This window comes from Oryctolagus cuniculus, chromosome 17 (assembly GCF_964237555.1).
Source record: "Oryctolagus cuniculus chromosome 17, mOryCun1.1, whole genome shotgun sequence".
Taxonomy (NCBI): domain Eukaryota; kingdom Metazoa; phylum Chordata; class Mammalia; order Lagomorpha; family Leporidae; genus Oryctolagus; species Oryctolagus cuniculus.
The window spans coordinates 66,099,710-66,125,743 of record NC_091448.1 but is presented as its reverse complement, the minus strand read 5'-3'; the positions used below and the strand labels follow the sequence as shown (position 1 = coordinate 66,125,743).

General features: G+C 58.8%; 1 protein-coding gene and 1 long non-coding RNA gene across 11 annotated transcripts in view; both read right to left on the bottom strand.

The window, feature by feature from the left end:
- MPRIP (myosin phosphatase Rho interacting protein) overlaps positions 1-22,921 on the bottom strand; it is a 114,695-nt gene extending 91,774 nt beyond the window's left edge. For all 10 annotated transcript variants that reach the window (XM_070061694.1, XM_070061693.1, XM_070061692.1 and 7 more), the window contains exon 1: positions 22,333-22,921. In XM_070061694.1, the coding sequence (XP_069917795.1) occupies positions 22,333-22,455 (123 nt within the window). In that variant the 5' untranslated portion in view covers positions 22,456-22,921. The remainder of the gene's footprint in view (positions 1-22,332) is intronic.
- On the bottom strand, positions 16,435-22,249 carry LOC138846332 (uncharacterized). Its single transcript, XR_011383800.1, has 2 exons — positions 17,826-22,249; positions 16,435-17,444 (listed from the first exon to the last, which is right to left on the bottom strand). It is a non-coding gene; the product is annotated as an uncharacterized lncRNA (long non-coding RNA).
- Positions 22,922-26,034: the final 3,113 nt, after the last annotated feature.

The following is a 26,034-nucleotide window of genomic DNA, read 5'->3' as shown; positions in this document are numbered from 1 at the left end:
AGAGAACCACGGTGAGGACAGCCGGTCCCAGGTCACCTGCTGCACAGCACTCCCGACACAGGCAGGGCACAGGCTTGGAGCACAGACCCGGGGCTGGGGGCTGCTGGGGCCCGTGGTGGGGAGGTGCTGCGATCCCACAGCACCAGCGCAGGCCCTGTGCTGTGACGCCGCCCTGGTGCTGCAGGACGTCGCCAGCAGCAAATGGGATGAAGGCACGTGGGTTCTGTGTGATTTCTTCCAACTGCAGAGGGCTCTGTCTTCTCCAAATAAAAATATTGCACAGAACTCAGACCTACTCCTCCCACCTTATCCCCACAGGTGCAGCACCTGTACAGCACAAGGGAGACCCGCCGGCCAGGCTGGCCTCTGTGGACAGTCCTTGGGGGTCTGTGGCTGATGGCCGGGGCCTTCCCCAGGCAGTGCTGGCTTCTGTGGTCCTGGGCCGTAGGTATGTGCACACACACATGGTCTCCCTCCCTCCCTCTCTAATGTCTACTCTGCCACCCTCCTTGGGCAGATCTGGGTTGCATGGGGCTGAGCACACCCACCTCCACTGAGGCTAAGGGGGTGGACCAGGCACAGCGCCAGGCGCAAACCTCCACACCTGCTTCACACAGCACACTTGCACAGGCCTCTGCACACAGCCACCCCGTCACAACCAGCCTCGACACATCACTAACACGACATACTCCGCTCCCGGTGCCATGGTCCCTGTGTGCAGCTCAAAGCGGGAGGGAGCAATGGGTGTCGGGACCTCTCACAGACTGACTGCTGAGACTCACCCACCACAAGTGGGCCTGGAGAGAGGCAGCCAGGCACCGTGTGGTACGGCATGGGGGACGACAGCACCTGGGTACAGAGATGCAGGTCTCGCCACCTTGACGGCACTCGATGGCCCAGGGTCCCAGTCCTCACACACACAGGCGTCTCCTGCTCCGAGGAGCCGGTGATTCACAGCAGAGGCAGAGCCTCCAGGAGTGGTGACCCGAAGCCACCTGTTGTCAGAGCACCACCTGCAGCTGCCTGGCCACGGCTGCAGCACCTGCTACCTCCCTTCCTGCTCCTGGGCTCCGCGCTCTGCATGAGCAGCTCCTGTGTGGTGAGGGCTCCCAGTCCATTCTGCTGGGCCCCCCTCAGAACAACACGTGCCCAGCTGGGTACAGTGAAGAGCCCGTCCACAGACACGTGTGTGAGTCACCACCACACAGCTGAGAACACGGCTGAGCCCTAATCCCTGAGAACCGACAGCGAGGCCTTCCCTGGCCACCCTGGGCAGGCCCGGGCTGCACCTGACCTCCACCCACTAGTCCAGTTTCAACTACTGGTGACCCACAGAGCTCCCGGGTCACCAGGACAGCCCTGGGCAGAGCCAGCACCGAGGGGATGACCAGCGCACTGAAGAGCAAGCTGGCCCCTTGGCTGGCCAGGTCTAAGCCTGTGCTTCTTCTCCCTTCTCTGAGTGCCATGCCCCAGCTGGGCTGTGGGGAGTACTCCTGGAAACACAGGCAGAGCGTGGGGGAGGCTGCACCCTCAGATAGAGGTCGAGAGGCCCCACAGCGAGGACCATGGCATCCCCACACCCCTGACATGGTAAGCAGGCACGGCCAGAGACTGAGCCTAAACCAGCAGCACCGAGAGAGGCAGGAGGCCCATCTGCACGGTGGGAAGAGCTCACGGCCCAAAAGGTCACAGACAAGTGAGCCTGAAACACTACACAACCGTACCCACAAATCACCAGGAGGGCTCGAGAAACCTCAGGGCACGCCCAAGCTACCCCACCAAGACAGCATCCCCGGGGGTACTCAGCAGGACCTCCCCAGCAGCCACTCTGGAGCCAGAGGTCAAAACACGCAGCAGTGCTGGCATCCCATGTGGTTGCTGGTTCAAGTCCCACCTGCTCCACTTCTGATCCAGCTCCCTTGCTAATGGCACCTGGGAAAGCAGTGGGAGATGGCTCAAGTGCTTGGGCCCCTGCACCTGCACAGGAGACCCAGAGGAAGCCACTGGTTCCGGGCTTCAGTCTGGTCTAGCCCTGGCCATTTGGGAGGGTGAACCTGCTGGTAGAAGATATCTCTCTCCCCTCACCACCACCAACTCTACCTTTCTAATAAAACAGTTAAATCTTAAAAACAAAAACATGTAGGCCAGCGCCGTGGCTCAATAGGCTAATCCTCCGCCTTGCGGTGCCGGCACACCGGGTTCTAGTCCCGGTCGGGGCGCCGGTTTCTGTCCCGGTTGCCTCTCTTCCAGGCCAGCTCTCTGCTGTGGCCCGGGAGTGCAGTGGAGGATGGCCCAAGTGCTTGGGCCCTGCACCCCATGGGAGACCAGGAGAAGCACCTGGCTCCTGCCTTCGGATAGGCGCGGTGCGCTGGTTGCAGCGCGCCAGCCGTGGAGGCCATTGGAAGGTGAACCAACGGCAAAAAAAGAAGACCTTTCTCTCTGTCTCTCTCTCACTGTCCACTCTGCCTGTCAAAAAAAAAAAAAAAAAAACACCATGTGCAGCACACAGGGCCTGGCATTTTGCCTGCTGATGCCTGCATCTCCAGTGGGAGTCCCTGGGTTAAGTCTCGGCTTCTGATTCCAGTTTCCTGCTAATGTGCAGCCAGGGAGGCAGCAGGTGATGGCTCAAGTTCATGGGTCCCTGCCACCTATGTAGGAGACCAGGGCTGAGTTCCAGGCTCCTGGCTTCTGCCTAGTCCAGTCTCAACTATTGCCAGCATCTGGGGAGCTCTTGCGAACAAATAAACTTTTTAAAGCCATGTGAAATGCACACAAGCCTCCCTCGAGAGGGCTGGTCTAGTGAAGACAGCAGGCATGTGTCTATCACTACAAAACACGAAAGGATGGACAACACTCAGGAGTCTAGAAATCATGCACTGGGGCCAGCGCTGCAGCCTATGACGCCGGCATCCCACAGGGGCGCCGGTCATGTCCCAGCTGCTCTGCTTCCAACCCAGCTCCCTGTTGATGGCCTGGGAAAACAGGGGAAGATGGCCCAAGTGCTTGGGCCCCTGCCACCCACACGAGAGACCCAGATAAAGCTCCTGCCTCCTGGCTTAGGCCTGGCCCAGCGCTGGCCTTTGAGGCCATCTGGGGAGTGAAACGGTGGATGGACAATCTCTCTCTCCCTGTCTCTGTAGCTCTGCCTTTCAACATAAATAAAATAAATCTTAAAACAAACAAACAAACAAACAAACAAACAGTGATGGTGCTGACTGCTGTGATAAGGAGCAAGTTTTAAAGGTTTGTTTTGACCACTTCTGTTGCAAACAACGCTGCCACAGAGCACGTACCAGACGTTCCATGATCCCTGCCTTCTGCTATAATCCTGGCAGGATGGCTCCAGAAGGGGGCCCAGGTCACTCCCGGCAGGACACAAGGTGGAGTTAGGGAACCCCGCAGCCCACTGTCGGCCAACACAACCTCCTGGCTCTGTACACACAGTGTAAGGAGCCTGGCCCGGGAACGAGACAGCCCCAAACAGAATTCAAGTCCTGAATCCACAATTTATTCCTATGTGGCCCGGGGCAAGACACCATGAATCTGTCTCATCCTCACACCAGACATACACACACAACATAGAAAACCACACCCACACACACCCCTTTACACCATGGGGAGATCACAACAGACACAAACACACAATACAGAATACTACACACACACTGCTCTGCATCACGGGAGATCACAGCGTGCACGTGCCCGCGCGCGCACACACACACACACATGCAGTGAAGAATGTCCCAACATCAGGAGTCTGTCCCAGCACTGACCAGGGCGCGCACATACACACACACACACACACACACGCAGTGAAGAATGTCCCAACATCAGGAGTCTGTCCCAGCACTGACCAGGGCACGCACACACACACACACACACACACACAGTGAAGAATGTCCCAACATCAGGAGTCTCTGTCCCAGCACTGACCAGGGCGCACACACACACACACACACACAGTGAAGAATGTCCCAACATCAGGAGTCCCTGTCCCAGCACTGACCAGCACACACACACACACACACAGTGAAGAATGTCCCAACATCAGGAGTCTGAACAGGGCGCGCGCACACACACACACACAGTGAAGAATGTCCCAACATCAGGAGTCTCTGTCCCAGCACTGACAGTGCTCAGCACACACACACACACACACACACAGTGAAGAATGTCCCAACATCAGGAGTCCCTGTCCCAGCACTGACCAGCACACACACACACACACACAGTGAAGAATGTCCCAACATCAGGAGTCCCTGTCCCAGCACTGACCAGCACACACACACACACACACAGTGAAGAATGTCCCAACATCAGGAGTCTCTGTCCCAGCACTGACAGTGCCCAGCACACACACACACACACACACAGTGAAGAATGTCCCAACATCAGGAGTCCCTGTCCCAGCACTGACAGTGCCCAGCACACAGCTGGCGCTGAGATTCCACAGACGCTGCTCAGGGCTCTGGATTCCAAGGCTGGAACAGGACACACAAACCCTGCTCGGCTCCCACGCTTGGCCCTGCGTCAGAGACTCACGCGGTGCACCTACCCAGAGAAGCCACGGTGTCCTGGGGAGGGGCCCCTGTCAGCTCTGGGAGACTGCTGAGACACAGGCTCCAGGCAGAAGCGGGGGTCGGGGTGGGGGAACAGCATTGAGCCCGGGGGTGGGCACGGGTGGCCTTGCTGGAGTGGTCACACAGGGGCAGGGCAGCCAGTGCATCCTTCTATGGTTTTGGGGTTCTTCCTCCTTGTTCCCCAAAAGCGTTTCTGGGCAAACTGGGAGGCACACAGCAAACAGCCTATGTGATGTTTCTGCATTTCAATCCTTGGGCAGCAGCCACGTGGCCATCCTCACAAGAGGGGGGGGATGGCACTGTCCTCCCTGGGACATTCAGATGTAGGGCAGTGAGATAGAGGGCTGGAGCCTACTCTGCCACGAACTCACAGAGTCCCACCGCCACCAGACACACTGCAACAAGACCAGATGTCTCTCAACTAAGCACCCCACGGAAGAAGCATCTCAAGGGAGCTGTGGGTCCACTGACTGACTCTCCCCAGTGGGGTCAGCACACGCCCTGCCCGTGCCCAGAGGGGCTTCTCTTGCAGCACCTGCAGACCCCTTGAGAGACCCAGGTTTATGCCACAATGCTGTGGACAGAACTGCACTGGACTCCTCTCAGGAGCTGGCCACAGGGCTCTGAGCAGGGAACACTGCCCTGTCTGGCACAAGCTTCCCAGGCCCATCACCTCCTCCAGAGGCATCAGGGAGGAACCGGGCTGCGAAGACACTCAGATCCTGCTGCAGCCTCCGCACGGGGCCCAGGGCACGTGCAGGAAGGAAACCCTCCCAGCACAAAGGCCAGCGCTCATGCCCACCAGGGACGGGAAGGCAGGCGCGCAGGTGGGCGCTCCTCAGGGCGGGTGCCTAGGGCTGACAGTGCCAGCCACAATGCCTGGGTTTTTTTTGTTTGTTTTTTTTGTTTTTTTTTTGTTTGTTTGTTTTTAATAGTGAGAAAGAGCGAAACAGAGAGAGAAAGGTCCTCCTTCCGTTGGTTCACCCCCAAAATGGCCGCCATGGCCAGAGCTACGCCAATCTGAAACCAGGAGTCAGGTGCTTCCCCTCGTCTCCCATGCGGGCGCAGGGGCCCAAGCACCTGGGCCATCCTCCACTGCTCTCCCAGGCCACAGCAGAGAGCTGGACTGGAAAAGGAGCAACCGGGACTAGAACCGGCACCCATATGAGATGCTGGTGCCGCAGGTAGAGGATTAGCCAAGTGAGCCACGGCGCTGACCCCTGCGCCTGGTGCTTCACACTCATGTTTCATCTTCATAGCTGGGACCGGCATCACCTCTGCTTTATACATGAGGGCACCAAGGCACAGCGGCCCAAGTGGCCTGGCCGAGGCCACAGAGCTAGCAAGTGCCGGAAGCCAGACCAGAGCCAAGGCCACCTGTTCCACTGCTGGCCCTTACGTGCCCAGACACTGCCTCTCCACACCAGCAACCCACTCCTGCAGGAGAGGGCTGCCGCAATGGGGCACTCTCCAACGTGGGACCTCCTCCCCGGGACACGCCGGGTCTCTCCCTCACCATCACAGCACTCGCGTCTTCCCCCAGACACCTGCAGCTGGGGCCATGGCCCTGGGAGGCTTCAGACCAGGCCCAGGGCCTTCAAGGGACCACAAGGGACGTCCCCTGGGGGGTGCTCATGTAAACAGCCAACCACGGTGGAAGGGACCCTGCTAATTACACCAGGACCTCTGGTTCCAGAACTCAGAACCATGTGGCTGTCAGATGCTGTGTGGGCAGGTGCATCTGCCACCTGCTCTGCCCCGCTGTACAGGGCCAGGGGACAAGGCCATCGATGTGCAGACCGCAAAGCCCCTGAGAACATCAGAGACAAGACAAAGCACAAAGGGGGCACAAAGAGAAAGGCACCCCCACAGGGAGAGGAAGCAGCACTGGGAGACACCTGGGGAGAAGCAGAGGACACGGGAAGACACTGCACTTCAGGCAGCCCCCTCTGGGGCGCGGTCAAGGCACAGAGGGCACATCCCATGAGGCCCACCGCCCCAGAGCCACTGCTGACAGTCCCAGCTCCCGCTGGTCCAAGTGGCACAGGGTGGGGGCAGAAGCACCCGACCCATATCTGGAGAGACAAGGACTAGCGCGCTGGAGCATGCACCCGTGGCCACTGGTGTGTTCCGCACTGCACACGTGCACCTGAGCAGGGCTGCCAATCTGAGGAGAAGAGGCAGATCCGAGTCAATCCGAGCCTCCCCAACCCAGGGCAGGCATCTGGCACAGCAGGAAGCCATGCTTAGGACCTCACATGCCCGGCCCAAGCCCCAGTTCTACTTCTGATCCGGCTTCCTGCTAACACACACCCTGGGAGGCAGCAAGTGATGGCTCAAGTATTTGCTGCCCTGACACCCACATGGGAGACCCAAATGGCATTAAGGGCTCTTGGCTCCAGTGTGGCCAACGTGGCCATGTGGAGAGTAAATACACACATACATACACAGACCACCTGAGTGACCTGGGGGCTTCCAAGACTCCCCTTCCTGTCCCCATGCTAAGCATGTACAGGATCCAACAGTCACTCCAGAGGGAGGAAAACAAATCGCTCCCCCACTCCCACTTCCACTCAAGCCCCAACCCCGTGTCCCAGAGAGAAAGGGTGCAGCTGCTAGCCGCCCCCCTCCCCACGCCAAACTACCGGTCTGGAGGTGGAAATCACCAAGATCTCCCCAAGTGAACGGACAGACAGGAGTCTCTGTGCCTTCTGGCTGTGACAAGAGCCAGCCCCAGGCCAGGAGCCCTCCCCTCCCCAAGCCACCTCGCGGGGCCTCCACTCAGGCAGCTGCAGCACACGGTGCTAACCACCATGACTGCAAACAGACTCCTCCAAGCCTTAGGCTTCGTAGGCGATGAAACCGACCTCAATGTCTTCACATTCCTCTTCTTTCTCCTCCAGGGCCACAGACCCTACCTGCACCTCACTGATTCCTCAAAGAGCCCCAGGGGCAACAGTGCAGGAATCTGCCAGCTGCCGCAGCGGGCATGTGTCCCTAGTGCTGTTACCACCACCCTGCTGCTCGCCAAGGTGCCCCAGAACTACAGCCGCCCACCTTCTGCACCTCAGTGGACCCATCCTGCTGTGAGTTCCTGCCAGCCACACTATCCAGGCATGTGCAGTCTTGAACAGAGTGGCCCAACTGTGACAGACCAGCAGTTCTTAAAGGGCAGGGGTCCAGGAAGGCCCTCTTGGGCGTCAGTGAGCAAAAACAATTTAAAAACACTCAAACATGGACCCAGTCTTTGGGCTCCTGCACCCATGTGGGAGACTCGGAAGAAGCTCCTGGCTTCGGTTCGGCGCAGGTTCGGCGCAGCTTCGACCATTGTGGCCATCTAGAGAGTAAACCAGCAGATGGAAGACTTCTCTTTCTCTCTCTCTCTCTCTGCCTCTTTAATAAACAAATCTTTAAAAAATAATTAAAAACACGGGGCCAGCATTGCGGTACAATGGGTTAAGCTGCCACCAGTTCCACTGGCATCCCATGCGAGCATCAGTTTGAGTCCCGGCTGCTCCACTTCCCATCCAGCTCCTTGCCAATGTGCCTGGGAGAGCAGTGGAAGATGGTCCAAGTGCTTGGGTTCCTGCCACCCATGTAGGAGACCTGGATGGAGTTCCTGGCTCCTGGCTTTGGGCTGTCACAGCCATTTGGGGAGTGAAGTAATGGAGAGAAGACCTCTGTCTTTACCTCTCTCTGTAACTTTGTCTTTCAAATAAATAAAATACATCTTTAAGAGAAATACTCAGGGGGCCAGCGCTGTGGCACAGTAGGTTAATCCTTAGCCTGTGGCACCAGCATCCCATGGCTCCCAGTGGCTCCTTTTCCAATCCAGCTCTCTGCTATGGCCTGGGAAAGCAGTAGAAGATGTCCCAAGTGCTTGAGCCCCTGCACCCTCACGGGAGACTCGGAAGAAGCTCCTGGCTCCTGGCTTCCGATCAGTGCAGCTCCAGCTGTTGCGGCCATCTGGGGAGTGAACCAACGGAAAGAAGACCTTTCTCTCTTTCTCTAACTCTACCTCTCAAATAAATAAATAAATAAAATCTTTAAAAAAATACTCAGGGGGCCGGCTCCGTGGTGCAGTAAGTTAATCCTCCACCGGCATCCCATAAGGGTGCGGGTTCTAGTCCCAGCTGCCCCTCTTCCAATCCAGCTCTCTACTATGGCCTGGGAAAGCAGTGGTAAATGGCCCAAGTGCTTGGGTCCCTGCACTCACAGAGGAGACCGAGAAGAAGCACCTGGTTTGGCTTTGAATTGGCACAGCTCCGGCCATTGTAGCCATCTGGGGAGTGAACCAACAGAAGGAAGACCTTTCTCTCTGTCTCTCCCTCTCATTGTAACTCTACCTCTCAAATAAATAAATAAACAAAATATTTTAAAAGAAATGCTCAGACTTCCTATGTCTTTCTAAAAAAATTTTACTTGGGGCCAGCACTGTGGCGTAACAGGTTAAGCCTCTGCCTGTGGCACTGGCATCCCATATGGGCACCGGTTCAAATCCGGGCTACTTCTCTTCCAATTCAGCCCTGCTAATGGCCTGCAAAGGCAGTGGAAGATGGTCCAGCTGCTTGGGACCCTGCACCTATGTGGGAGACCCAGAAGAAGCTCCTGGCTTCAGATTGGCCCAGCCCTAGATGTTGCAGCCATCTGGGGAGTAAACCAGTGGATAAAGACCTCTCTCTCTGTCTCTCCCTCTCTGTAACTCTCTCAAATAAATAAATAAATCCTTTAAAAAAACATTTTTTATTTGAGAGACAAAGAGATAGAAAGACTAAGTTCCTATCTACTTGTTCACTCTTCAAATGCCCACAACAGCTGAGACTAGGCTGGGGTCAAAACCAAGAGCCAAGAACTCAATTCAGGTTTCCCATGTGGGCAGTAGGGACCCAATTACTTGAGCCATCGCCTGCTGTCTTCCAGGGTGTGCCTAACCAGGAAGCTGGAATCAGAAGCAGAGCCGGGTCTCCAACCCAGGCACTTCAACACGGGATGCGGGCACCCCAAGCGTTGTCTTAACCAAGCACTTGTCTGAGGGATCGGAGTTTAAAGAAAGGTAAAACATGGATGTTCTCTGCTAAGCTGTTGTTTGAACAGTTAATTTTCAGAATACATGTTACTGATGTGAATATGGAACAGTGTACCGCTACCCTTCAAGTGAATTCACTCATACCTTCAAGTTTCTCAGCTTTAATTTGCGATTCAATGAATACCAATGGGTAACTCGCATAAACAAAGGTCCTCCAAGGGCCTCCAAAATCAAGGGACCAAAAAGTCCGAGGACCACGACCCCCCGCCCGCTCCCCCTCCCTAGCACAGCTCCGCTCTCGCAGCAGCCACAGACCTGCCCTTTCCAGCTCCTCCAGCCGGGACCCAAGTGTGCCTTTACAGTGCTCTCCTGCCTTCTGGTCAGCGTCCCCTCCACCGCCGGCACTGCCTTAAAAGGCTCACCCTACCCCAGATTTGCTCCGGCTGGCGGCCTGGACAAGAAACAGGCTCTGGCACACCGGCACACAGGCACACAGCAAAGCTTCCTCCACCTGGGAAGAGAAGGCCTGCGGGAAGAGCTGCACCTGCTCGCCACGCCAGGTAGCCCCGCCCTGGACCCCCACAAACACAAGGCACCCTTGTACCAGAGGATCTATTTCCCCTAGCCCCGCCCCCAACCACAGCAGGGGGTGTCAAGGAAGACAGAGCAGGGGACTGTGACCATTCCACTGTGCAATGTTGGGCGCTCGCCTGGCTTCAGCTTTGGCCTCTGAGAGCCGTACAGGGTGGGTGACCTCTGGGAGAAGACACGCCAATCTGAGGAGACTCTGGGCCGCGCCAACAGGACCACCAAAGTCGGCTTTCTCAAGTTAGGTTGCAGATTCATGAACATTCTTTTTATGATTTAATTTATACTAGATGACGTGCGGATCCATGCTACTTGTATTCTTTTAAGATAAACTACGCATTTCAGCCCACTGAGAGCACAGATGCAAACAGCATAAACCGTAAATCGGTGTTTTTCACACTGCTGCAGGGCAGGGAGCAGGGTGGCCCGGGGGCAGAGCCGGGCCTCCTGCTGCCCTTTAGCAGGGGTACCTTCCCAGTTACAGAGGTGCAGCTCCAGGTTAAGTTTCCAGGGGCAAAGAGACAGTGTTGGGAAGCTGGTAAGACAGCAGCCAACAGGACAGGGAAGGCCTTGTCCCAAGACCCTCTGGACCCCCTGTCCGTCAGGCGCAGTGGGGCCCTCACCAGCGGCTCCCCACCACCTCGGCTCCGTAGGCAGTCGGCCTTCCACGCCCACGCAAGATCTAAGGCTTGGCCCGCCGCCTCCCTCATAGCTCTGCGACCCTTCGACTGACACGGGAGAGATCGGGCCACAGCTGCACACAGCATGGCCCCAGTGCTAACAACCCCCAAGGGGTGACCCAGACCCCAGATTTCCATCCTGGGCTCATCCAGGTGAGGACAGGGCTGTGGGCTGCTCGATATGGGGTCCCCAGCCCCTGCACTCTCCCACCCAACAGGGCAGTGCGGATCGCAAAGTTCTCGCAGCCAGCCCTGGCGCAGTGCACCAGCCACCCCGGGTCCCTACCCAAAGCAAAGGCAGCAGGTCTTCAGGCAAAGCCGGACATGGTGTTCACAGCAGCACTGCTCAAGACAGCCTAAGAACGGGAATGGCCCACTTGGCCACATAACCGAGAACCAGGCAGCTGCGGGACGGCCACGTGACGGGATGCTAACTCATAAACGGGAACACGATTCCCATTGGAGCTACCAGGTGAAGAAGGCGCTGTGTGGCTCCGCTGTGATGACATGCTCCGAACGGGGGCAGGGTCACAGGAGGGAGCGGTGGCTGAGCACCGGGAGACGCTCTCCTGGGATGAGGCGACCATCCTCACCCAGAAGCGCCGGCGGCTGTGCTAACTGCAGAACTGTAGGCTTGCTACAATGACCGGCTTTACGTCATGTGAATTGCACCTCAGGAAGAAAAAGAAAAAAGCCCACCCCGGCTGGCTGCACAGCTGCCATGGAACTCTCAAGTCCTCCTGCCCACGCCCCAGCCCCCAGCCAATAAGCCCAGCCCCTGCCCTGGGCTCCTCCCTGGACCCCCAGGGCTAGGGGAGGAGGTGGCTTTTCTAAAAGCTGCTTCCCTGTTTGGTCTGACAAGGCGCCCATGCCCCGGGATGTTTGGAACATGACGCCATCATGGGCAAGGGAGGAATGCTGGCAAGCGCGCGGGGCCGATCTGTGGGCAACGGCTTTGCAGGAAGTCACTCGCAGGCCGGGAGAGGCCGCCCTTCCCATTAGGGGGCAGGTAGCAGGGAGTGGGCCAGGCAGGAGGAAGGGGACAGGAAGGCTAAGCCAGGGCAGTCCTGCCCTGCTCGGGGACAGGCGCGGGCCACGTGACACAGGGCAAGCATCCAGAGGGCCCGCCCAGTCGGTGCAGGGAACAGGATAAGGAGGCCTTGACTCAGGTGTCTGGGTTTCCGCCTGGCTCTGGCACTGCAGCACTGCCCCCCCCCCCCCCCCCCGCCCAGCCTCCTGCCTTGTGTCTGCCCTCAAGGCTGCTGTGGACCTAGGAGTTCCGAGGGGCCTGGAACTGAGCAAGTCCCCCACAGGCACGGCAAGTGTCCCAGCCTTATTGGCACAGGAAACCCCCACCCCAGGCAGAGGACTCCGGAACTCATGGGGCAGGGGGACAGAGGATGGAGGCAGTGGCTCCATCTTCCCCAGGACACCTGTCAGTCACAGCTCTGAAAAGAGGTGCCCTCGGCAGGGGTGCCACTCCCTAGGAGGGCACTCCTTGAAAAGCCACTCCTCTGTAAAGGCTGCAGCGGGGTAGGTGGATGGAGAGGCCAGAGGGCCCACCTACTGCAAGGGGTCCGACTCAGCACCAGTGACCAGAGGACCTCGCTGTCCAGCCCAATCTCTTGCCCACCCAGCCCAGCTGTGGCTCTGGGCTGCTCCCTGCAGGCCCCAGGAAGAGGCTGTCTTTCCAGACACCTGCAAGGCAGCCGTGCAGCTGCCCCAAGGAGGCCAGCGGGTCCAGCACGGCTCCTCCCATCCCCCTCCCACCTCACCAGCAGCAAGGCACCCACTGCCTTGAAGAGTGACTTCCAAAACTCCCTCTACTTCTTCTCCCTAGAAATCCCGAACACCAGTTCAGTTTGCACACTCATGTGTTCTGGAGCTCAAACCCACGCAAACCAACCAACCGCGGGCCTCCCAGTCCTTTGCAGGCCCCCGGGAGGAAGCTGCCGGGTGGCTCGGAGGCAAAGCAGGCAGCCTGGCTTCTGTGTGGGGTCCTGCTCCGTGGGAGTGATGGGGGCAAAGGCCTGAGGGAAAGCAGGGCCCTCCTGGCCCGCTTCCTCATCCACAACTCCTCAAGTGTGGGGGCCGAGATCTCCCTCCGGCTGGAACACACCATGATCCGCTCGAGCCACTGTACAGCACCTGTCCAAGCCAGGAATCCAGGATGGAGCAGACCATCCATGTGCTGCGAGTGAGAGGGGCCTCGGGCAGGGCCTGTGCCCCACGTGCAGCTCCACTCTGCGGGGCCAGTGCTTGCAAAGCAGACCCCATTCACTGAAGGCCCACTGCGTACACCCGTCTACAGACACAGGCCTGGTTGCCCATCCCTCAGGGCTACTCAGCATCTCCCATCATCCTCCCCAGGTGCCAAGGATGCCGTGTTACCATAACCCCCAGCTTTCTGCTGAGGGCAGACCCGAAACTCTAAGTCATGGGCTCAGCCAGCCCGGGGAGGGCAGCCTGGCAGAGGCTGGGAGCCCGAGGAACGCCCACCGTCCAGCCCCTCACCTGCATGAGGAAATAAGTGAGGCAGTCAGATTTCTAGGTCACGGCCCAGCCCCACACGGAAGTCACGCGGCCGCCCTGGCCCCACTGGGCCCTGAACTCCCGTGCCCCAGGCGGCTCGCCCAGTCCTGCTGGGGAGGTTTCTGGGCGTGGCACCGGGAGACTCGGGAGACCTGGCCTCTTTCCCTGCACAGCCGCGGTGCGCCCGGCGGCTGCTCCCCCTTCCCCTGGCCCGTTTAGCTGTGCGAGGACCAGGTGGAGGTCAGAAACCGCACGCGGAAAAGCGCACCGTGGATTCTCACGGGTGTTAAGCCAGTGCTTCAGAACCCACAGAGGTCAAGGACACAGCTATTTCCTGAATCTGAATTCCTCGTTCAGGGGAAAAAATAGTGCTTCCTGTGCAGGGCTGTGCCAAAGGTGTGGTTTCTGCCACAGGCCAGAGGGCAGGCACCCCGGGGCTGAGGAGGGGTGGAGACCTGCGCAAGGACCTGTACGACGCCCTGCAGCACTCCCACACGCCCACATGCACCACACGCGCACCACACCCACCCCATCACACACCCTGGAAGTAAGAAATCCAATCAGGGCAAGGTCCTGCTCCTGATAGCCAAGGCTGGCACCTGTCAGCGCCAGGGCGGCCAAGCAGGACTCCGGAAAACCCCCGCTGGCCTTCCGGGAACCTCTCAGGGTCTCAGCCGCTCACCTGCTGTCAAGTGGGGGCAGGGCCCACAGCCAAGACTTACTCTGCAAGAAGCCAAACAAGAACAGCACCAAGTCTTCCCGAGGGCAGGGAAGAACAAGTTCAGCCCCATGGAACCAAGACTGGACCACGGCCCCTGCTGAAGCCGAGGCCTGTGTGAGACCACGGGTCTCACGGCTGACTCCGTGGGGAAGCTCAGAGGCGAGGGGCAGGCACATCCACTCGGACTCCCTCTGCAAACCACGGTCCCCAGCAGCGTGCAGCCGCCACGCCGGGCCCCCAGGGAAGAAGGAGTGGGAAGGGTTACAGGCTCCAGGCAGCCACTAGGCTGTGGTTTCATGTGAACTAGGATGACCTTGCCTGAGAAAGGCAGCGAGTGGTCTGGAAGATTCCAGTTCCAGCCTCCAGGGACGAAATGCCAGCAAACCACCCCCGGGCTCTGGCCCCCAAGGGGCCGTGACAATGTCACAGGGCAGCAAGGCTCCCCTTCCAGGGCAGCCGCCAGACCGCCTCAAATGCAGAATCTAGGGCAGATTCAAGCCTGCCCCAGTGGCCCCCAGAGATGACCCAGTGAGGGGGGGCCCTCGCAGGTGGGAGGCACCACAGCCATACAGGAGCCTTCCGCTTTTCTGAGTTGAGATTCCTCCGAGTAAAGGCTCCGGGATTTCACGAAAGAAAGCCAGCTTCCCAGGCCTCAAGAGCCTGTCTTCTCAAGTCAGATGCTCCCGGCGAGCCCCCGACAAGCCTCCCACGGCTCCCGGGCCGTCACCACCCCCATGGCAGCCCATGTCCAGCAGCCAGGAGTTCCTCTTCTCACTCAGGACGACCCGGCAGCTCGGGGATGACTCAGGTGTTCTACGCCTAAGATCTCAGGGCCCTCCCAGAGGCCCACTGCTCTTAACGCCTCCCCGGGTCGCCTGCCAGAAGTGGGCACAAGCTGTGGACTGGAGTCCTTCTGTGCAGCATGGAAACCACTGGAGGAAAAGGCCGACCAGCAGTTCAGCACCCAAGGGAAAACCAAGCCTCGGCACAGCACAGGAGCAAGAATGCACCTGAGGGGGCCCCACCAGCTGCCCCCCAGGCTCCCTCTCACTCCCCAGGGTCAGGCCTATGGATGGGGTGGAGATCAAAGAGAGCTACCAAACACCAAGAGTGAGCAGAGGCAGGGGGACCCGAGAGAGGACCCCTGCGAGTTGACCCAAAAACATCAAGGGAGGTGGGGGGTGGGGAGGGCTTCAACCAGGAGCACTACTGGAACCCTCCACACCACTGGCCGTCTCCACCCGCATCTCCAGAGAGAGGGAGGGTCTCCAGGGTCACGGGCCCAGGCCAGGTGCGACTACTGAGCTCGGGGACAGCAGCCGTGACTTCAAAGTAAGGAGACAGCCGAGGTTCCCACACAGGAATGATCCATGCCCGCTGAGGAGCCGAAACACCAGTCACCCTGATGGGACTGTCACACAGGGTACACACGTTATCAGAGTGCTGCACGGGGCCTTGTGAACACGTCCAAACACTGTGTGTGCACAAGGATGCCACAGCCAGGCAGCCAGCCTCCCCGTGTGAGATGACGGTAGTCGATACGGCAGGGTAGGCCAGGGATAATCACCAATTAATGTGGCCACCTCCAGAATTTAAAATCGTGTACGCCTTCCTATGTGGCTTCTGCCACAGTTCACTGGCTGGGGCTGGCCCATCTCAGCCCCCGGCAAGCTCTGCCCTGTTTGTCCAATCTAGCCACCACCTACTTTCTAAAGACTTGAATACCAAGAATGGCTCTGACATTTTTCAATGGTTGCGTCAGCAACTACCTAAACATCTCAAGTTTGCCTACTGGCTTGCAAAACCTAAAATACCTGTATTTACGATCTGGCCCTTCAAGAAACAATTTCCCGGGGCCAGTGCTGTGGCGCAGCAGGTTAAGCCTCTGCCTGCAGCGCTGGCGTCCCTTATAGCTGTTGTTCAAGTCCCGGCTGCTCCACTTCCGATCCAGCTCCCTGCTGATGCGCCTGGGAAAGCAGCGGAGGATGGTCCAAGTCCCTGGGCCTCTGCACCCGCATGGGAGACCTGGAAGAAGCTCCTTGCTCCTGGCTTCAGTCTGGCCCAGCTCCAGCTGTTGCAACCATCTGGGGAGTGAACCAGCGAATGGAAGATGTGTCTTTCACCTTCTCTTCCTTTCTCTGTGTAACTCTGATTTTCAAATAAATAAATACATCTTACAACAACAACAGGAAACAAGGAAAGAAACAATTTCCCAACCACTGGGCTAGGATCAGATATTTACTCCGTGTGGCACGAGGAGCAGAGGACGGGTCTGGATGGTGTACGTATGTCTGATTCTTGCACATTCTTTCGTTTGTTTTTATTAAGCTAGAATTCACAGAACATCAGAGGAACCTGTTTTGAAGTGAGCGATCCGGTGGCGTTTTGTAAACTGCACCATGTTGCGCAACCGGCGCTTCTATTCAGTTCCAGAACACTTCATCACCCCCAAAATAGAACCCCGGCCCATCAACAGTCACTCCTCCTCACTGCCCCCAGCCCCGCACCCACTGCTGTGTGAGGCGTGGCTCTGTCCGCCCGCAAGGCCGGTCGCTAGGTGGGCTGCACCAGCCCTCCCGCTCACGCTGTGTCCTCCAGGGGCGCCCATGTCGACGGGAGTGTGTCTCCCACACACGCCACCTCCGTTCCTCTGCTGGCCTCTGCTCATGGCGCCCTCAGAGCCGTGCGTACAGAACTGTTTGGGGCTTTCTTCTGCTCTCCCAGGCATCTTCCTCGGCGTGGAACTGCTGGCTCACGGGTGACTCTGCTTCACTATTGGGGAGCTGCCAAACTCTCCCGTATGGCCCACACCATCGCACTCTCCCCAGCAACACCAAGGGTCCCGACCCCTTCCTGCCTTCCTGAATCCTAGACACCTCAGTGGGCGTGAAGTAGCACCGCGCTGCGGCTTCCCCGTGCACTGCCCTGGTGACTGTGCGCTTGCGTGCGCTTCTTGGCCATCCTGGGATGTGAGCCTGTGTGTCTGGGGCCTCTGACACACCCAAGTTCCAAATCTTCTCAAAGAGCCAGGCGTGAACACTCCCTGCTGCGTCCGAGATCAGCGTTAAGTAACCAAGTGCAGTGCCCTGGCCCTCCCGAGGGTCACAGGAACAAAGGAAACCAGAAGGGCTTCACTGAGGCCCAGTGCCAGCACGGCCCCCTCTCCAGGACTCCTGCCCTGAGGCCCAGCAAGGGCAGAATCAGACCAGGACTGAGAGCCAGGGCAGAGATCACAGTGAGAAAGCGAGGCCAGAAGAAGGTCCCACAGCAAACGGGTGTAGACGCACAACTTGAATGGAGCTGGAGCACAGTGGTCCCTGCACAGAGACGCGCAGTCAGGTAAGCCGAGGCTGGGCACGGACCTGAAGCAGACACCCACAGCCCAAGACCTGCCTCTCCCACCGCTGTGTGCCGCCCCCACAGGCTCCCCACCCCCGCCAGCCCTTTGACCTCGGACTCCTTATAGCTCTCCCCCCCACCCCCCAGGACTGCATTCATCCCACGACCAGCAATGCTTCCACAGATGGACTCCTGCCCCAGTCCTACTCGGGTCCCCGCCCCCACAGGCACAAGCTGACCAGGTCATTGGCACCCCCTCCACGGGCCCAAGTCTACTCCAGGCTATCATTCTCAGCCTCTGCCACCCGGCTTCCTCAACACCCCCCTCTGACCCCCAACAACACACCCTGCATCCTCACCAGCACTGACGCAGAGAGGACCTGGGCCACGTCGACAGCTTCTAGATCTTCCAACTTAAGCCAAGAATTCTCCAAGTAACAATGGGGCCAGCACTGTGGCATAGCCGGTAAATTTGCCACATTCGATGCCAGCATCCCATACGGGCGCCAATTCAAGTCCTGGCTGCTCCGCTTCCGATCCAGCTCCCTGCTAATGCACCTGGGAAAGTAGTGGAAGACGGCCCAAGCCCTTCAGCCCCTGAACCACATGGGAAATCTGGAAGAAGCTCCTGGCTTCAGATCAGCCCAGTTCCAGCCATTGCAGCCATTTGGGAAATGAACCAGCAGATGGAAGACGTCTCTCTCTCTCTCTGCCTTTTCCTCTCTGTAACTCTGCCTTTCAAATAAAAAAAAAAAAAATTCTAAAAAAAAGAAACAAATTCTGACCAATTAAAAAGCTAAGTAAGCATAATCCTAGTAAATAATGGAGAAAGTATTAGACGCTATTTTAGAAATCCTGGAAAGAAGGCCTTCTTACATGAGATTTGAACTATAAAGGAAAACAGAGACTCACCTGCAAAAATATGACAGGTGTCAGACTTAGCGCCTATAGCGGGCTCCACAAACTAGGGCTCCCGGGCCCTGTCCTGCCAGCTGCCTGTGTTTGTACATAAAGTTTACCAGGTCACAGCCATCTCCATCCCCACTGTCTTCAGCAGCCTCTGACAGGTGCGCCGTTGCCACGGAGACCAGGTGGCCTGCAAGGACTAAAATACATCCCACCTGGCCCTGGGCACGGGAAGTTTGTGGACCCCTGACCTAGAACACGCACAAAAATCAACGGGGAGGGCGGCACACAATAGAAAAACCGGCAAGCAAGGCACACAGGCGATCCACGGGAGAAACGAAAACACTCAGTAAGAACTATAAAAAGAACCTTAACCTCCCCGGCCATTAGGGAAATTATTAAAGAATTAAATCATCTGATAGCATCCAGTCCTGGAAATGTCACGACGCAGCCTTTTTTGGAAGGCAATTTGGTGGTATCTGTTAAAAAAAAAATGTAATGTGCTTGCTGTCAACCCAGCCTTTCTATTTTTAGGTATCTGCCCCAGAGAAATACTTGCATTTGTGCACGCACGCACGCACACCCAAAAGCATTTATAAAGCTGTTCGTCGAGGCATTCCCTGTTTATTAGAGCAAAGCCCATCCGCGATCTTGGTGCTCGGGTTAACCCACAGGACCATCCTGAAAGATCCAACACGCACAACGTCCACACCACGGAAAGAGCTCTAAGGCCATGTCGCGCAGAAGAAAAAGCCCTGCAGAGCAAACCCAGACGCACACAGTTAGGCTGAAAACGGGCTGAACCGTGTTATTTCAGTCCAACGTAGAGAAATGCAGAGCGGGACTGAGGGACAACGCCACCCTGCGAAGAGACTGGAGCACAGGACAGGCCACAAAGAACTGTCACCAGGGGCCGGCGCCCGCAGCACTGGCATCCCATATGGGCGCTGGTTCGAGTCCTGGCTGCTCCACTTCTGATCCAGCTCCCTGCTGTGGCCTAGGAAAGCAGAAGATGGCCCAAGTGCTTGGAACCCTGCACCCAAGTGGGAGACCTGGAAGAAGCTCCTGGCTTCAGATTGGCCCAGCTCCGGCCATTGCTGCCATCTGGGGAGTGAACCAGCAGATGGAAGACCTCTCCCTCTCTCTCTCTGATTTGAAAGGCAGAGTTAGAGAGGCAATCAATAAAAAAACAAAAAACAAAAACAAAAAAAAAACCTGTCTCTAATCACTGATCCCAGGTCACTGCGAATTCCAGTGGCAGGGAACTCCTACAACACAGCCACCCTTGACACGACTGTCACGACATGCTCACGGCACAGCCACTGGAGACCCTGGACAGGAGTTAAGGGCAGAGAACGGTGGCTTCAGAATCCTGACTGCGTCCAGCGCTGAGCAAGTGGCTTCCCATCCCAAGGGGGCGGGGGTGGTGCCTTCCCACCGACAGAAGGAAGTGGTTACGGTAGCTGGCCTCCGAGTCCCTTCCACATCTCCCAACCACAGTGCAGTCCCTGGAAGAGGCGTCTGTCCTTCTGGGGGGGAGGGGGGCAGGGGGCAAAAGCCAGCAAGCAAGCCCCACTGCTGAAGCCGTCAAAGTCCGGTCGGAACGTTCGGAGAAGCGCCTGCCCCCGGGAACACGACATCCCAGCAGCAACAGCTCCCCCGCTGCCTGGGACTGGCGTCCTGGCCTATTAGAGAGGGGTGGCCTGGACCGGCCACGACTGATCTATCTTCCAGCTTGGACGCTCTGAAATAAGCACAGGGTGGGGAGGGGCGGCAGGAAGCAGGGGCTGGGGTGGGGGGGCTGATGGGAACCAATTGGCTGAGGTTCCCTAATGCAGGCAGAGCGATGAGAGAGAGAGAGAGAGAGAGAGAGAGAGAGAGAGAGAGAGAGAGGCTGGGGGAGGGCCGGATGCAGGGAGCAGCAGCGCGCAGGCTGCTGGCAGCGGCCCTGGGTCTCCTTCCTCTCTCTTTCCAAGAGCAGTTTCTTCCTGAAAGCTCCCAGGAGGTAGAAGGCCGGGGCTAATCTCTCCCAGCACAAATAACCCCACTCATTATTTCAAAAACTGCCATCCCAGCCGGGCCCTGGAAGTCTTCGGGCCTGTTTCAAAACCCACAGTTCAACTTTGACATACGGTATTTTAAAACTGCCTCCCCCCTGAATCCAATTAGTAAGCAACAGATTGTTCTTTTATTATTATCTTTAACAGATTCTACTCACACAGGCAGATTCCACTACAGCTGACCTAAAGCTTTAAGAACCAAACAGCCCCATGAGGTGTGAATACCTAATTCACCCGTTTTCTGGCAATGGTTGAGAATAACCAGGAAATAGACAACCCTCTTCCACGGAAGAGCCCTGGCCGGGCCCTCAAACTTTTGAAATCAAAGCTGCCTCTTCTGCGGGGGGCTGTGTCGCTTGGTTTCTTAAAATTCTAAGAGAGAAAAGTTTCAGGCGCGAGTGTTCCCTAGTCCCTTGCTTTTCACAGGGCCAGGAGGGAGGTAAGCCAGGGACCTCGGTGCCAACCCACGGATAAGGAAATCAGAACTACAGCGACTTGTTCAAGGTCGCACGGCTCAGGGCGACAGGCAGGCCTGAAGGCAGAGGCCCCAGAAACCGCTCCCCAGAACAAAACGGCGACACGGGCACCCAGTGTCTCCCCCGTCACGGTGCATACCACCCTCCAGAACGCCCGTTCCAGCCGGCCTGTCCCCAAGGCCCTTGGTGCCCTAAGCATCCTCTGTGACTCTGCAGCCCGGAGTCTTCAAGCTTTTCCGTTTAGTCTCTGGAACCCTGACCGCAGAGATCGGCCCCGCGTCCCAGGCCGTAACCCCTGCCCTACCAGCCCGCTCTGGGCCAGCCGTGTAAACACATACAGCCCGCGTGCACTTCAGCGGCATTAGAAACAGCCAGGCGGCTGCACTTCAAAGCCATGTTTCTGTCGAGAGGCTTCTTGTGGGAAAGCAGTGGCTACAACTAGGTCACACCGGCCTGGAATGTGACAAGCTCTCCTGGCGTCATGGGGGGGGGTGACAGAAAGCTGGGAAGAGGACAGAGACTAGAAGGAAGGCCAGCAGCCTCCAAGAGCAGCTCCCAACCCCAGGACACTAGGAGCTGGAAAAGCAGTCAGCCCAGGGGCTCCCGAGGGCCAAGCGGGGACTGCGGCCAAACCTAGGGGGCCTTTGACCAATGCACATTCCTCATCTCTTAAATCGCGCCAGGGCGGGGCCCCTGGACGCTGTGTTTTCAATGCCGGTGACTCTGAAGCAGGCTTGGAAACCCTCATTTGACAGATAAGGCCAGGGGAAGGGAACCGGCCTCCTTCCAGCCCCCGCACCCCCACCCAAACCCCTACTCCCCGGAATCCACAAGGCCTCACCCCTGGATCAGGGACACGAGGTGGGGGGGCGTCCTCCCTTCAAGGTTTAGGTCCCAGAGCAAGACCCTCTCCCGCCCGGCCTCCTTGTTCCCTGGCCGGGGACAAGGATTTAGCCAAAGGGCAGGCTGAGTGTGACCAGGGTGGGTGGGGGGCCCACACTCCCACCCACGGAGGCCACTCCGGGTGCCAGAGGCTGGGTCCCGTCCCAAGCCAGAGTCCGAGGTGGAGGATGGGGGTGGGTGGGGGTCCCAAGAGCGCCAGGCAATGCCTCCCCCACCCCTTCCCCGCACAACGCTTTGTCCCCACTCTAGAGAACCCAGGCATATTTGAGTCACCCCAAATGGCATGAATCACACCGCGGGGCTGTGGGAACGGGAAAGGATGTTAATTTTCGGCATACTTGAGGATCTCGCCTTTGTCCCGGCTCTGTCGGTCCACTCCCCCCCCCACCCCGCCACGCTCCATCGCTAGGTCCCCCGCCACCGCCGCGGCCTCCTCAGGCGCCCCCGCGTCGGGCCCGCCGCGCCCCCCACCCCAGTCCCCGAGCCTCCGGGGGCGGCGCCCCGGCCGGCCGCTCGCTCACCTGCGTCAGGTCCTCGTCGTTGAGCAGATGCGACTCGCGCGGCTTGAAGCAGTTCTGACACTTGCTCTTGTTGAAGATGTTGGCCTGAAATTTCCTGCACGGGTTCTCCTTGGCCGCCGACATGGTCGGCGCGGCGGCGGCGGCGGCGGCGGCGGCTGCAGCGGCAGCGGCGGCGGCGGCTGCGGCGGCGGCGGCGGCGGCGCTCAGGCCCGGCCCGGCCTGGCCCGGCCCCCGGCGCGCTCCCGGCGGTCGGGGTCAGCGCGGCCGCGGCCGCCGCATGTCCCGCCGGCCGCCGCAGGCCCGGCCCGGCCTCGTCCCCGCGCGGGCGGCCCGCTGCACGCGGGAGGCTCCCGCGCCGCCCGGGCCTCACAGCGCGCGCGCCGCCCCGACGCCGCCGCCGCCGCCGCCCGGCCGCCGCGGGCCCATGGACGCGGCCTTCGGGCCCCGCTGCCTCCCACGCGCCGGGTCGCCGCCGGCCCGCTCGTCCGCCCGTCCGCCCGCCCGCCCGCCCGCCGCTGCTGCTGCTCCTGCCCTGGGCGCCCGCGGCCGCGGCAACTGGGAGCCGAGCGCCTCACGCACTCCGGGCGGGGCGGACGCGGGCGGCACGGGGCGGGGGGCGGGGGGCGGGGGAGGGCGCACGGCCGCGCGGGGCGGGGCCGCGCCGGCGCGATCGGCAGCCCGGACGGCCAATGAGGGCGGCGCGCTCCCGCTAACAAAGGAAGGTCTGGGCCAATGGGCGTCGGGGGCGGGGCCGGGGGCGGCCGCGCGCGAGGTAACTTGCGCAGGCGGTCGAAGGTGGGGGGGCGCCGCGACGGGACGTTCAGGTTTGGTGGACTGGCGCCGAGGCCGGCCGGCCTGACAGCTGCAGGGGCCGGGCGCGGGCGGCCGGCGGGGCGGAGCCGACCTCGGGCTGGCCCCGGCGCACGCCCCTGGCCTTCACGGTCGCCTTCCCCTGCCGCGAGCCAGGCGGGCCTACTGTGTGCGGGCCGCGCCTTCGTGGTCGTGGGCCGCCTTGTGAAACAGGGCCCCGTGTGCTTGGGCTCCACCCGGAGAAGCCCGGAAGACGGCGTCAGTTCTCCAACAAGGGGCATCTAGTGATGGCTGCCCCCTGCCAGGTCCCCGAGCATCCAGCCTGGATGCATTGAGGAGATCCAGCAGGGTCAGCCGGCTGTCGCTGCAAGCCCCCCACTGTCAAGAGGCCAGCCCGAGGGGCAGGCAGCAGGGGCGCAGGAGCCCAGGGAGCACAGCAGGCGGCGGGAGGTGGAGGCGGCAGGCCGAGGGTGGAGGAATGCACGAAGCCACATCGTCCCCGGCCTCAGATTCCAAGCTTGTAAATGTCATCGCGACGTTCTCAGCTAAAGCCAGCCCGCGCACGGGAGGTGACATTGAAGCTTGTGGTAGCAGCAGCCACAGCAGCTGTCGCTCAGGGAACCGGGAGCTTGTAGGAGCAGTGCTGCCCTGAGCTGTGTACTTTTCCACTCAATAGTCCAGGGAGGTGGATTTCCGGAGAGGGGACGGGCCCGGGCCCCACGCCTGCCCTCTGCCTGCTGAGCTGAGCTGAGCTGAGAGCGCTGTGGCCTTGGGCAAGTCCCTTAACCTCTGCAAAACTTGATTTGTGTGTTTGTTGTGACTGCTGGGTGCTCTCATGCTTGAAGAGTGTTTAGCACAATGTGGTGAGTCAGTGCCGTGAATCCAGACCAGGGGTGTTTACTGTGCTATGCTTGCGACTTTCCTGCTTGTTGAAATTTTGGGCCAAAATCAAAGGATGGGGTGGGGCTGCAGCAGACCCAGAAACTGATACCAGTGGTGGCCTCTGGAGAGAGGAGTCTGGTAGTTGGGAGGTGACCTACTTTTAATTTTCATTGTAAGCTCTTTTGTTCCCTGTTGGATTTCTGCCTGTGCGCATGTACCACAACCACGACGTGTCTTAAAAATAAAAGGTTTAAAGGGGCCGGCGCCAGGGCTCACTAGGTTAATCCTCCGCCTTTGGCGCCGGCATCCCATATGGGCGCCGGCTCTAGACCCGGCTGCTCCTCTTCCAGGCCAGCTCTCTGCTGTGGCCCGGGAGTGCAGTGGAGGATGGCCCAAGTGCTTGGGCCCTGCACCCGCATGGGAGACCAGAAAGAGGCACCTGGCTCCTGGCTTTGGATCGGCACAGCACCCAGCCGCAGCGGCCATTTGGGGAGTGAACCAACAGAAGGAAGACCTTTCTCTCTGTCTCTCTCTCTCACTCTCTGTAACTCTACCTGTCAAGTAAAAATAAAATAAAAGGTTTAAAGTCCTATCCATGCCTCAAGGCGAAGACCACCGCACCCCACCCCACCCCTAAGAAAGTGCTTGGCCATGTTTTGCTCAGGTCAGACACAGCCTGCACCTGCCCTGGACCACAGGAGTCCACGGCTGGGCTGCACACAAGAGTTTGATTCAGCTGTCAGAAGCTGCGTGCACGCCCCTCCAACAAGCCAAGATGGAAATTGAAGGCAAACAGGAAAGTTCAAGCTGGGGTGTTTGGGGGGACCCCAGCCAGGGGATGGGGATACTCAGCCCCATAAGCAGCTTCAGGGGGCAGTGCCTGGGGCTGAGTCTAGAGCTAAGACCCCGCCTGGAGAAGTTGGGGGAGAGGTGAGAGAGGGGGAGAGAGCTAGGTGCTGGCATAGACTGCTGAGTACCCTGAGGGCAGGCCAGGGCTGGTCCCGCTCCACTTCCTGTGGCCAATCCAGTGCCTGTGTTAGCCAAAAGACCGCCCTAGGATTCGGTGACTAGATGAAAACCTACCGTTCCACTTTGTACCCGCAGTGTTAAATCCACAGAGACAGGGTCAGGGCTCCCTCTGAGCACTGCACACGCCATCCAAGACTCGGCGTCAGAGTGTGAAGCTTCATGAGGCTGTGCATTAAGACTTGTTTGCCGGCCGGCGCCGCGGCTCACTAGGCTAATCCTCCACCTAGCGGCGCCAGCACACCAGGTTCTAGTCCCGGTTGGGGCGCCGGATTCTGTCCCGGTTGCCCCTCTTCCAGGCCAGCTCTCTGCTGTGGCCCGGGAAGGCAGTGGAGGATGGCCCAAGTCCTTGGGCCCTGCACGCCATGGGAGACCAGGAGAAGCACCTGGCTCCTGCCATCGGATCAGCGCGGTGCGCCGGCCGCGGCGGCCATTGGAGGATGAACCAACGGCAAAGGAAGACCTTTCTCTCTGTCTCTGTCTCTCTCTCTCACTGTCCACTCTGCCTGTCAAAAAAAAAAAAAAAAAAAAAAAGACTTGTTTGCTGAATTGTTGGGTAATGTGCACCTCAATAAGCAACTAAACAAGCAAGAAGAACACTTCTTCTGGTAGGCCTGATTCCCAGATATGCCCTACTCTGTGGCCCTGGCTGCCCCAGGGGGAAGCCGTCCCCGTATCCTCACACACATGCACACACAGGTAACCACTACCTTGATCTTCATTACCACAGATTAATTTTGTCCTTTCTTTCTTTTAATGTGTGTTTGTTTATTTAGTTATTTGAAAGGCAGAGCAACAGAGAGAGAGAAAGAGATCTTCCATCTAACTGGTTCACACCCCAAAACAGCCAGGGCTGGGCCAGGCTGAAGCCAGGAACCAGGGACTGCATTCAGGTCTCCCACAAGGGTGGCAGGGGCCCAAGCACTTGAGCCCTCAGCCGCGGCCTTCCCAGGCATGTTTGCGGGGAGCTAGATGAACTACAGC